General features: G+C 32.8%; 1 protein-coding gene across 2 annotated transcripts in view; it reads left to right on the forward strand.

The window, feature by feature from the left end:
- Positions 1-13,251, forward strand: part of rg (A kinase anchor protein rugose) — a 258,360-nt gene that overhangs the window by 17,156 nt on the left and 227,953 nt on the right. The window contains exons 8-11 of one of the 2 annotated variants that reach the window (XM_085824292.1): positions 5,630-5,810; positions 8,788-8,951; positions 9,998-10,105; positions 10,243-10,438. In XM_085824292.1, the coding sequence (XP_085680418.1) occupies positions 5,630-5,810; positions 8,788-8,951; positions 9,998-10,105; positions 10,243-10,438 (649 nt within the window). The remainder of the gene's footprint in view (positions 1-5,629; positions 5,811-8,787; positions 8,952-9,997; positions 10,106-10,242; positions 10,439-13,251) is intronic. The other variant, XM_085824293.1, reaches the window with a different exon arrangement.

Raw genomic sequence — 13,251 nt, forward strand, 5'->3', positions numbered from 1 at the left:
CTTTAAGTTGTCTTGAGTATTAACTTGCATACATACTTTAAGTATGCAAGTAATAAAGTAGTAGTTTAAATATCAAAATAAATAAATTGATAAACACATTATAACTATGTTAAGAGTTCGGTAAAAATTAGAGCTTTCATGAACAATCTGTTCACGTTATCAACCTGAATCCAAACAGCGAGTCATTTTCTCATGTTTTCTTTTTTTTTTTCCCCTATTGGGTTGGCTTCCATTGTAGTTTTTTCTTGAAAAAACCAATTGAAGAGGAAGCATAGAATTCAACTCATAACCAAAGAAAGAATAAAAAACATTGATAAACAATTCGGATTCTAGTTGATGGAATTTGCAAGTTATATATTTTTATATAGTCAAAAGTCTTTAATCCGGACTCGTCGGGACTTCGGTGATTCCGGATTATCGGTTTTTCGGGATTATAGATCGTCAATTTAAATCTGGTAAGATGGCATGCAGAAATTATAAAATTAAAAATATGAAACTGTAATTTATGAAATAAAGAGCAATTATTATCTAAAGGGTATCAAATTTTACCCCAAAAAGAAAAAAAAAAGGGGGGGCTTAATATTTATTTGTTTACTTTACTAAACATTTCTTTCAACGCGCGCATGAGTAAAGCATACATTAGTCGAAAGTAGAAAATTGCAACCAGAAAACTATTTGGTGTGTATTCATGATATTTATAATGACGAGGAATTTGATTTAAATCATATCAGAGTACATTGAGATGAAATACTACATTTAGTAAGGAATTAGGAGCCGAATGAAATAAAATCATCTGCCATGAAGATAAGGATAGTGCTGACAGATCAACTTCCAGTTCATTGCGCGCCATTACGTTCCCCTCCACAGAGCAGTGTGAAATTGATAAACAGATTTCGGAATGGTTAGAGAAGCAAAGGATATGCCTTTATCCATTTTTAGCAGTAATTCCACTTTTTGTTTGATGGACATTGAAACATTCTTTCGCTTTGTAGATCCTTTGGGAGCTCCAGAATCGGAAATTCTTTTTGACATAATCAAAAGTTCAAGCTTACTTTTATAAAATTGCTCTAACAGTCTGCAAAAAATAATAAGCCGGATCCAATTCGAAGATTAAAGAACACTGCAATCTGCAACATTAACTGAAATAGATAATTAGATAATTTTAGCTTGGCTTATACTGTCTGCTATACATTAAATGCACATGCGTAAACGCATGCGTTTACGCATGCACAGAAATTTTGTAGCTTTGAGGTCTGGATTATAGATCATTCCAGATTATGGATGTCCAGATTAAAGACTTTTGACTGTATTAAAAAAAACTTTAGGTTCTTTTTTTTTGGGGGGGGGGTTATTGTAAGTGTAGTTTTTATCAAGGGCATCAGTTTAAGTAAGTATGTTTCTTACAATTGTTATTACTGTCTTCGGTATTTTCTCTGGGAATTTCATCAGTTTTTTAGTTGAAGTTAACATTTCACTTGTTTAATGCTTAGAATTTCAAATGCTTCCAATATAACTTGTCACACTAGAAAAGATAGAATGACCTGGCTAGGCATATGATTTTGATTAGGAAATTTGAACGAAAATAAATTTAAAGGTCATAGTATTTTCATTGTTGAATTTTTTTTTTCTTTTTACTTTGATGAATAAATTCAAGAATTGTGAAGTTGCCTATTAGTAAACAAACTTACTGTTTGCCACTCCTTATGAACTGAAAGAGGTTTTTTTATGAAGTATGCATGGATTGTGATAGACGAAAAATTTTATTTGTTTAAAAATACCAGGTAAATCAAAATAAACCTAAGTACTCTTTGGTATTCATTTACTTACTGTAAGAAGTGTTGACAGAAACTGATTGTGTTACTAAGTGGTTTCATGCAACACATCATTAAATCTTAGTTTTATATGTTTGAAGAGCAGATATGTATGAAAATTTGTTGAGCATTGTCTACAGACTACTCAAATGACACTGATATTATGTAGAATGGCTGATTTCACTTATTATATTTTATCATTGCTGCAGATTTCTCAGATGAATATACAATTTTGATATTGCCAATCTGCAATCTCTTTTCTTTCTAATGCTGTACAGCCCAGGTTAATGGAAATTAATAGTTATACTTATTTCTGTTTGAAACAGTTATTGACTTGTCATTATTTTTATAAAATATAATCATTACAACAGCTTTTTAATCTTAGTATCTAACGTTAAAATATTAGGGAATTAAAATATATTAACTGTAAAGAGTCGTATCTGGATGGAAAGTTGATATGAGGAGTGATCGTATTTTCAAGATTTGAAAAACTATAGAGAGAATATCTACTCTTATTTGACTGCAGTGCTGAAAGTTCATTCTATTTTCATTGGGTAATATGATGGTAATATATTGTTATTTATTACAAATATGCAGTAGCTATAAATAATCTGTTAATTGGACATCTGATAAGGGAAGTTTGTGACCTTGGGTTCACATATTTCCCTTAAACTTCATGTAACTTTAGAGGATTTAAAAGTAAATAAATTTGAAAGTGTGTAATGTTTAGCATTGGAAAACGAGCAAGAAAATCCAGCCTAAATTTTTAAGTAGTATTCACATGTTCTTTAAATTTCATATGCTGCTAGCATCAGTACCCTGATTGGTAATGCATAATGTTTCAGATGAGATGTTCTCAGTTTGAATTCCTGGTGACTGTTGTTATGTTTTTCATTGGTGGAATTCAAAATCTGAAATCTGGTCTTCAGTATCTGGAATGATCTAATGTCTGAACCCTGTGAGCACCAGGGAAAAAGAAACAGAGTGAGAAAATGCCTCTGTTAGAATAATGTAGTAATGGAAAATCTAATATTTAAGGAAAAGGTGTGCCTTTAAAGCAGTTTTTCTCTGAGACTAACTGAGATTCCTGCATGCCACCTTCAAACACCTTTTGGCCATGGAATCACAGTCTGAGTAATAACCATACATTGACTGATGGTGACCAGAGCCAACTTTTGGTCCTTGAGTGATTTTTGGCAGAAGGAAATTAACATTTTACTGCCTAACCCAAATAAGACCCAAGAGTTATTTATTTCGAGTGAGATGTTGCTTATACTGGTTTCCTTTTGCTTGGAGCGCTGGCAAATAAGGAAAAAATAAATAAATTCCTGGAAAGTGAAATTCAGTTAATGTAGCAAATTATGCTCTTCCTTCTTCCTTTTGCAGATCCTACTACTGCTCCAAAATTATGTTTTCAACCTAATGAAAAATTCAAACTTGGATAAGATAGTTGTAGTAATAATAACCTGCAAAAATAATAAGCTAAATCAAATTAGTTAAGAAAAAGTGCAATTTGTTATGTTAGCTGAATTTCTTCCAAATCTAATTCTTTCCGTCTTCTCGCTATTCTGTAAAAAAAAAAAAAAAAAAAAAAAAAAACATATTGTTAGTAGCATTGCACTCCAACCAAATATGTCAAGCTTTCACTAGATAACAGGTAAGCTGACTGTTTTTATAATTTTAGACTGGACATTTCTCTTTCCCTTCCAAGGCTTTCCTGCTTAGCATTTTTTTCTATATTTGACTATCCAGAATTTTAACCTATCCAGCATTCAGCATTTCCCAAGCTATCTGGATAGACTTGTACTTTATTTTGTGTATACTCCAGAACCAAAACAACTCAGTAATGCATTGTGAGGCCCTTGGCCTGTAAAACAGCAGCAACTCGCCTTGGCATGGATGCTGCAAGTTCTTGGTAGATAACTGGAGGTAGGTTGTGCCAAATGTTTGAGCAGCGGTCACACAAAGTCAAGATATTCCGATATGGTGGTGTTTGAGTTCTGAGCTGCTGCTCCAAGACATTCAAAACGTTCTCTATCAGATTAAGGTCTTATGAGTTAGATGGGCAGAACATTAATTGGAACTTATCATTATGCTCCTCGAACCACTCCAGCACAATTCAAGCCTTGTGGCAAGGGACATTGTCCTGCTGGAAGATTCCATTTCAGAAGACTGATGCCATGTAAGGGTGCAAATGATTCACAATTATGTTCAGATAGTTTGCAGCTTTCATGATCTGTTCTACCACAACTAAGGGTCACAGAGCCACCCATTAGAACGTTTTCAAAGCATAACACACCATCAGCACCAGCATTTGCATGACTTGCTGTACAGGGAGCGAGCAACTGTGCACCTGTAAGGCTGTGCACCCTGACATGACCATCGACGTGATGAATGAGAAATCATGATTCATCCAACCAACAACTGTCTTCCACTTACCCATGATCCAGTCTTCAAGTTCACGTGCTCACTGTAAGTGTAATTCATAATGCAACTTGGTCAACAGAGGCACATGAGTAGGACATCTGCTATGCAGTCTTTTGTTCCAAAACACTTCCACTTGGACCTGCATTGTTTTGGCTGTCAGTTAAGTCTATGCCTGGCACCGATTTTGCTGTACCAAGTGGGACAATCTCCGCCTTCTTTTTCTTTGATGATGCCTAGACATCCTACTGGTTTCACTAACATTTATCCACATTGCATAAATACTAATAACGGCAGATCGAGAACAACCTACCAGTCATGCAATTTCAGAAATATTTGCTTCAAGTCTTCAGGCCATTATAATCTGCACTCTATCAAATTCACTTACATCAGCAACCTTTCCCACCACTCACAGAAGTAGGTGCCAGAATTTCTGTTTACCTTCTCCAGCGGCAGTTAAATACTATTCCCACCTAATCGTGTGCCCTCCATGTCATTCAGACGAGTTCATTGAAAAATGTGGGAATGGTCATAATATTTTGGCTTGCCAGTTTATATTCAGTGTACTAGCTGCATTGATGTGAAAAAATTAAAGTCTTGCTTATTAACTTGAAAATAAGTATTGTTTTTTAGACTTTCTACCATTAATTATAATTAAGAAAATAATTTTGTCATATGAAAACAAAGTCATAGGATCAGATAGAGAAAATTTATCAAAACTTTTGTGGCCAATGATTTATATAAATAGCTTTGCAAAAGATCTTATGTTCAAGATTTTAGTTAAAATTTTAGGGAGAGTTGCATAAGAAAAATAACAAAAATGGAGTAATAATGTAAATATATGGTACGCAATTAAAGAAAAAGGATATATATATTTAACTGAAATTTGTATTTGTAAACCAGTTGAATTTCTGGAAATATATTTAACACTTCTATTAGATTAAGATTGCCATTTAAATGGATTGTGTCTTTATATATGATGCTGTATGAACACAGATTTTCTTCATTCCCTTTTATAAGAAATGATTATGTAGCATCAAAATTGGTTGTACGCTTGGTTAGACAAAGGAGGGTGACTTTGTGCCATGTCTTTTTGTTGCATTCCAGAACTTATATCCCCCCCCAAAAAAAAAACACTTTGAAGAAGCATTGTAACTTTTAGTTTGCTTATTGGAAATTTATTAATAGTTTGCCTTTTTTTTTTTTTTTTTTTTTTTTTTTTTTTTTTTTTTAATGCAATTATATAGAGTAATTTGTTAAATTTTCCATATAAAATCTCCATAGCCTATTTTTGTATGAAATGTGAAAATTTCAGTTTTGAATATTTAAATCATATTGCAAACTTGACATTTTTGTCATGCTTTTATTTATATTTTATGTATTTATGTATATAGCATGAACTTGATGTTATTGAACCCACCCAAGGCATGTCAATTGAAGTTGCTGTAGCTTTTCTTCAGCGGCTTGTTAATATGACAGATGTTCTAGTCTTTGCATCATCATTAAGTTTCAGTGAATTGGAAGCTGAAAAGAATATGTCCAGTGGAGGAATACTGAGGCAGTGTCTTAGATTAGGTAACGTATAAATAAAAATTTTAAAAAGAAAGAAGCTAAAAGCTGAATAAAATTTTTATATGCAATGTGAAATGTCTCTTACTTAGACTAAAACATTACTTATGTGATATGTGATGTGGTCAAATTCTTGAAATATTAAAAATATATTTTTTGAGTAAAATAGCCGTACAGTATTTTCCAGTTATAATGGGATTCGATACATCATAATTTCGAGTATTCTCAAGCAGCATACACATATACATATATTTCTCTCTGTAAATATACAAAATGTTAGAGGGAGGTAGCTGTGAAGTATCTTATAGCCTTCATTATTCAAATGTCAGCAAGGTTATTGCCAAAATTTAAACTACAAAAATTTAAGAACTGGCAAAGGAAACGTGTTTAATTTCTCACATATTATCTGTAGCTGCCATATTTCCAGAACTGCTTAGGATCAAAAGTATTTTTTTGGTCCCAGTTCTGATATTCTGGAAACACCGAATCAATTTTCAGACCACATGCTTTCCTTTTGTTTCAAAGGCTTTTGTTGATATACAGTTTTGTGGCAATTTTTGCATTGCCTCAAAACTGTACCATTTTTGTGCAAAAAAGCCTTTTTTTTTTTTTTTTTTTTTTTTTTTCCGGAAGAGTGGTAAAGCATATTTTCACTCCTTGGAACATAAAAAATTTTAACATTTTTAAGCAGGGAATATGATAGAAATATACAATAATGCATGGCCTATTCAGAGCTCTTCTTATAAAAAGGTGGACTTATGTGATCCCAGTTAGGACTCCCAGCTGTTTAGTGATGATGTGCAACATGCACTGGAAATTTATTGTAGGGTTGTGATAATAAGAAAGTATTGTGGCTATTATTTCTGTAAATACAAAGGAGCTAAGTCTTGTTTTTTCATCTACAGAGTTTCTAAACATAAGGCACAGAATTTTATGGAAAGAATCTAACTCAAACTTTAGTTCACTGTCAATCCATAACATCTTGAGATTTTAAAATTTACACTAAAATATTACATTTTTCTGATCAAACCTAGTGAAATCATTCAATAATTAAAAAAAAATTAACATTTGTGTTGGAATGATGTATGAATCAAGGAACCTGTCCATTTTTCTAAGTAAATTTTAAAATTGGAAAATATCAGTGATTAATCTTACTTAAAGTGACAAAATGACTTTCCTTCTGTTCAAGCTTTAAATAGAGAAATTTTTCTTTTTCTCCAATTCCATTTTTCCATGTGTGCATGTGTCTATTTAGTTAATTTTTTTATTCATCACCTGAAATGGGACGTCTCAAAGGTGCTCATTATTTTTAGCTTGCAGATTTGGAAATGTGGAAAAATAAGAAATATTACCATTTGAGAGAAATAAGGGTGTTTCATAATGAATGGGACTGAAAGAATAACATTGTACAAATTCTGTAATTGATTTTTTAAGTTAAAACTAATTAATTCTGAAACTGTAATTGTACAAGTTTTATCTGGCAACAGCAAAATTCTTTTGGTTATGAAATTGCTTCTTCAATCACTGTTAGTCAAGATGCCACCATCCATACAGGAGAAACAGGACTGTGTTTTGCAATATGCAAAAACATCATTGTTGAAAGAAATTTTCACATGAAATTTTATAAAGAATTTCTGGCAAAGGTAATCACCATAAATTACGATTTTTGGGGGTGCTGAAAATCGACATGGTGTAATAGGAACATGAAAGTGATTCTCCAAAAATGAGCATTTTCTGTGCCATTTCTAACAGTTGTGTTTTTGGTCCTTTTTTTCTTTGTGGAAAAAAATTATGAACAGACGCATTTACCAAGGAATGCAATCAGAGTGGTTGTTTCCTTAGTTAGAGGAAATGGTTCCCGGCTTTATTCTGCAGCAAGACCATGCTCCACCACATTGGCATAAAAACATATGCCAGTACCTGAACAATAGTATACCCCGTCACTGGATTGACCATGCTGGGTCAAACGATATGTGATTGCTTTGTTGGCCACCAAGATTCCCAGATCTAACCTCTTGTGATTTTTTCTGTGGAGTTTCAGTAAAGACAAAGTGTTCATGCCTCCATTTCCCCAGGACTTGCAGCAACCAGAGCAGTGGATAACTGAATTCTCAAATAATTAACAAAGGATATTTTATTACGAGTGTGCCAGGAACTGGAATACCACATGGATATTTCCCATGTCCCCAAAGTGGCACACATAGAACATTTATAGAAACATGGATAACTATAGTTTCATAGTAAATTTGAATTTATCAAAAAAAAAAAAAAAAAAAAAAAAAAAAAAAGGTAAATACAGCATTCATATGTGCATTTTCATTTTGTCCCATTCAATATGAAACACCCTGTATGTATTTATTTCAGCCTTTATGCAGAAGTCATTTAGTGAAGTAAATACACAACTGCAACTTTAATAATTAAGCTTTCATTATTAAATAAATGTATAAATCTTCATGTGATATTAATTGTGATGAAACATTAACACACCAGATCTTTCTTTTCAGCCTTCTCCCTTTAAACATTTTGAGCAGCTAATTTGAAATATAAGACTTTATGCTCTGCGTCTTTAATTTTTGGATCACTAATTCTTAAATTACTTGGACTGTTGTAATTGATTACTGTAAAACTGTTTCGGGTGATAAACTGAAAACTGCATATTAAAGTGCATTTTTTTAATCTAATGATTATGATATTTCTTAAATCTATAATACTGTTCTATATATTTAAAAAATGTATTGGTTAAGCTTTTCAAAATGATAGACAGTAATCTGAAGTACTCAGAATGTATTTTTCTGCCTCTTTTGACCTTGCTTTCAATTCAGCCCATAAAAACCTTGCTCTATTCCTAGGCTTATTTTATTCACACTACCATTTTTACAGCATCTTTTGAAAAGATTTTGTGAGCCTTTCCTTTTGAAACATTTGAAAGTAAATATTGTGCAATTTTATGTGTACTATTATTATTGTTGTTGTTTTACAATAGTTTGTACTTCTGCCGTGCGGAATTGTTTGGAATGTAGAGAAAGAAGCCTACCTCAGACACCTGTAATTCCTCACCCAAGTAACAACATGTCAAGGGATGTTCCTCGTCCATCACCTATTCAAGCTTTGATTGGAGGGGTGCAGCCATCTGCCAAGGTTGATTTTGTATGAAATACTTCTGCTTTTTTTGTTGTATTGATGTAGCTTATTATTTTGTTTCTACAAGCATGCATGTATTACTAATTGAAGCCTTCTTTTTTTCACGTTTTTGCATGTTCATTCAGACAGTGAATAGTGAAGTTCTTATTGTTTTTTTAGTGTGCTTTTTAAGGATAAACCAGATTACTCTCTTAAATTTATCATAAATGTGCTATTAATGTACTTAATCCTCTGAATGGCATGACTGACAGCCTTTACACATTCATGACGCTTATTGTCAATTGTTGTATATTTCATGAACTTTTCATGAATAGCTCCTAAAAGTTATAATGTTTTGTGTTATCTGTAATAAATTGCAGAGTACAACTGAAATCAGTATTTCGCCAAAACCACTACATAATGTGAAAAATTTGAATAATTCATGTATAATTTAGAGAGAAAAAAGGGGGAAAGAAAAAAATTGTGGAATATTAAAATAGTTGTGCATGCACACACAAGGGAGAAAATGCAACAAATTTATTGTGATATTCATTTAAACTGAGTTATCAATCTGCCTTAAACACTTTTAATGTTATTAATCCTTATTTTATTTGTCTCTTTCAAATATTTATATAAGAATATTCATTCATATAATATACATTCATAAAATACATTATATAAATTCATAAAATACATTATATAAATTCATAAAAGTTATACTTCTGAACTGCAATTTTATACTGAGTATTTGCAAACTAGGGTAGTATTTTGTTGTTGCATATAACTGTGTGCAAAGTTTTTATTCTCTTAGCCAAATCTCATTAAATTTGTAGCAATTTATGCAGCTATAATTTTATAGTGTGGTTGAATAACAATAATATATTTCATTTTTCTGTAGTGCTACTGTGTTTTGTCTTGTATGAAATAATAAATATTATTTATTGATGTATAAAATATATTCAATGTTACACTGATTTATGCTTTTATGTATGTTATTATTATCTATTATTCATGTCTGAAAATATCTGTTTAATCTTTTTACTGCATATTTATTTAACATTATTTTATTTTAGAATATTGTGGAGAACCTTGGGGGACAGAGCAGTCCTATTCGTGATCCTGAAAAACTCCTTCAAGATATGGATGTTAATCGTTTGAGAGCAGTTATTTACAGAGATGTGGTAATGTTTTTTCCCCCTCTTTACAGAATTTAATTAATGTGGTGGAAAAATGTGTATATTTGTATTTTATTTTTGTGCCATTTTTTGAAAGAAAATCCAATTTTTGTGGATAATGATTTTATTATTTCTTTTTTCAGGATGAAACTAAACAAGCTCAATTTTTAGCATTGGCTGTAGTTTACTTCATATCTGTGTTGATGGTTTCTAAATATCGTGATATATTAGAACCTCCACCTCCACCAGCATCTTCATATTCTCGTCCTGCAGTAACTGCTGAAGCAACTCATTGCACTTCTTCAGTACCTTCAGTGTCTTCATCTACATCTCAGACAGGTGTTACTTTAATTTTTTTCTTTCCCTTTGCAATATTTATGACAATTTATTACTAATGGGGAAGTTACTTTTATAAGGTACTTTTTCTACCTTATGACAGGCCTTTGTGATGTAATTGAAAGCACTCCAACTAACAATTAAGAGGTCTGAAGTTTGATATCAAAGGAGGGAGGGCATTGATTTTTCATGTTTCGTTCTTCAAAATAAACAATTTCTTCACGTAATTTGTTAAACAAAAATTTTGTCATTACAAAAGCAAGTCATATAAAACATACATACATTAGTCATCTGAAACTTAAATTTACATAAATAAAGTTATATGAAAGTCACATCTTTGGGAAAATTAAACTCCCTAGAGCACGCCTATCAATATGCACACATTTCCAATCAGAAGTAATATTATATGTGTGTAATTGAATAAGATATGTGTGTAATTATGTTAAATATCATAAAAAATTATATGTTAGGTAAATATAAATTCCATTTTCAAGATGCTTAGATTTTTTTTTCTTTAAATCATTTAGTAAAGCAGAATTCAGAATTGTGATAGAAGTGTACTTGTCGAGAACTGGCCATTGCTGAAAGCTGCTATTTAATACTTGTCAACAATTAACATTTGTTGCAATTCCAATTAAAAATATTATTTTTATGATTATTTGTTTAATTATATATATATATATATATATTTGGCATTAAAAATCAACATTTCTTGCAGTGAAATCAGAACACTCTCAAAAAAGTATTAGAAGGTTAATTCTTGAGAAGAAATTTAAATCTTTTAATTAAATGCTGTTGCATGTTATGAGTTTGTAAAAATTTACATAACTGACCCAGATAAAAATGAAGAATTTAACCTTTATAGAAGCTTAAAATGGTATCCTTGTTTTCAACCGATAGCAGGAAAAATGGCAAAAAAATTGCTCAAAATGCGTATAGTTTTGAAATCATTTTTTTAAAGTAAATGCCTGTGATAAAATACACTCATGTCCACAAATTAAGGATAATTCGGAGTCACGCGGAAATCGAACTCTAAAATAAATATATCACCTGTAAAATCACTACACACATCTTCAAGAATCATATGCAAATTTCAGGAAGTAACCAGATGACACCGATGGTACGTCACAATGACAAGAGTGTAAGAGAGTGATATATAAGGAATACAGGCAAAGAAGTAAAATTGTTCGCAGGCGCTTTATAAGCATTTCAGTGCAATAACCGATTATTTATGACACAAAGGACGCATTTGGATGATTTTTTACGTAGTAGAATTATCGGTCGTCTGGAATGTGGGCGTACCCAACTGGAAGTATCAGACGAACTTGGAATTGCCCAGATTGTCATCTCCAGGCTTTGGCAACGATTCCAAGATGATGGTAATGTGAGTAGACGTTACAGCACAGGTCACCCCAGAGTTACAACGCCGAATGAGGACCGGTATTTGGCAGTTACTGCCAAAAGAAACAGGTGGAGCACAGCCTCAGACCTGTCTCTTCAGCCACTGGTACGACAATTTCAAGGCAGACCGTGTATAGATGCTTAGGGAAGATTGGTCTATATGCTCGTAGAATTGTCAGATGCGTTCCACTTACTGCATCTCACTCTCGCCTGCGGGTAGCCTGGAGTAGAGAGCATGCATTATGGACACCGCAACAGTGGGCTTGTGTGATGTTTTCCGATGAGTCCAGGTTTAGCTTGCAGTCTGATTCTCGCCGAACTTTCATATGGAGAGCTCCAGGTACCATTACCACCAAGAAAACATCATTGAATGACACCATTACGGTGGTGCAGGAGTGCTCGTTTGGGGTGGAATTATTCTGGGTTCCAGAACTGATCTGCATGTTCAAATTGGAACCATGACAAGCCAAATCTAACGCGACGTCAATCTGGAACAACATGTACGTTTGTTTCGGGGAGCCATGGGCGCACAATTTGTGTTTATGGATGACATCGGTCCTCACCGTGCAAACATCGTAAGCTAATGCCCTTCAGTCGGAGGATATCACCCGTATGGACTGGCCAGCATTCTCACCGGACTTGAATCCAGTAGAGCACGTGTGGGACATGCTTGGCCGACGAGTTGCAGCCCGTCAACCTCCTCCTACATGTCTACCGGAACTTCGGAGCGCATTGCTTTTTGAATGGTGTAATATCCCCCAAGATCAGATCGATAATTTGATACTCAGCATGCCTAGGCGTTGTACGGACTGTATTGTATCGTCTGGGAGACATACAATGTATTAACAATCATACCATCCATGTAATATTGGTTTTTTGTAAATAGGTTTTTTTTTTGTAATTTGCTCCAGGGAGAAAAAATCGCTAATTTTTTTAATAATATCAAACATATAGGATCCCCCCTTTTTTTTTTTTTTTTTTTTTTGCTCTTTACCTTTTGTTTAATAAATAAGCTTTACAAATAAGTCAAATTTGGTTTGCTTCTAACTCTTCCGTTGCATGATTTTGCATTATCCTTAATTTATGGACATGAGTGTAATAAAGATAAGTATTGCAAGTTACAAAATTCCTTATTGAGCAAAGATTAAAAATAATTGTTTATATAAAATCTACCAAACTAACAGACTAACTGAAAAGGACTTATGGTTCTTCTCAAGTCCTGTATAGCCAAAAGGCTACAAGTTGTATGAGTAGAATTTTCTAGAAATAATTTCTTAGCATTTCAGTCCCCCCTACCCCCTGAAAAACTTTTCAAATGACACCAGGTTAGAGAGAAGTTGCCAAATAGGCCAGCTTGGCAGCAAAAACTGATTGTCTAGGTTTGGCTGGTGTTAAAAAAAACTACATTCTGTGGT

This window comes from Stegodyphus dumicola, chromosome 9 (genome assembly GCF_044657685.1).
Source record: "Stegodyphus dumicola isolate Sdum_Otavi_A_Nest chromosome 9, ASM4465768v1".
Taxonomy (NCBI): Eukaryota; Metazoa; Arthropoda; class Arachnida; order Araneae; family Eresidae; genus Stegodyphus; species Stegodyphus dumicola.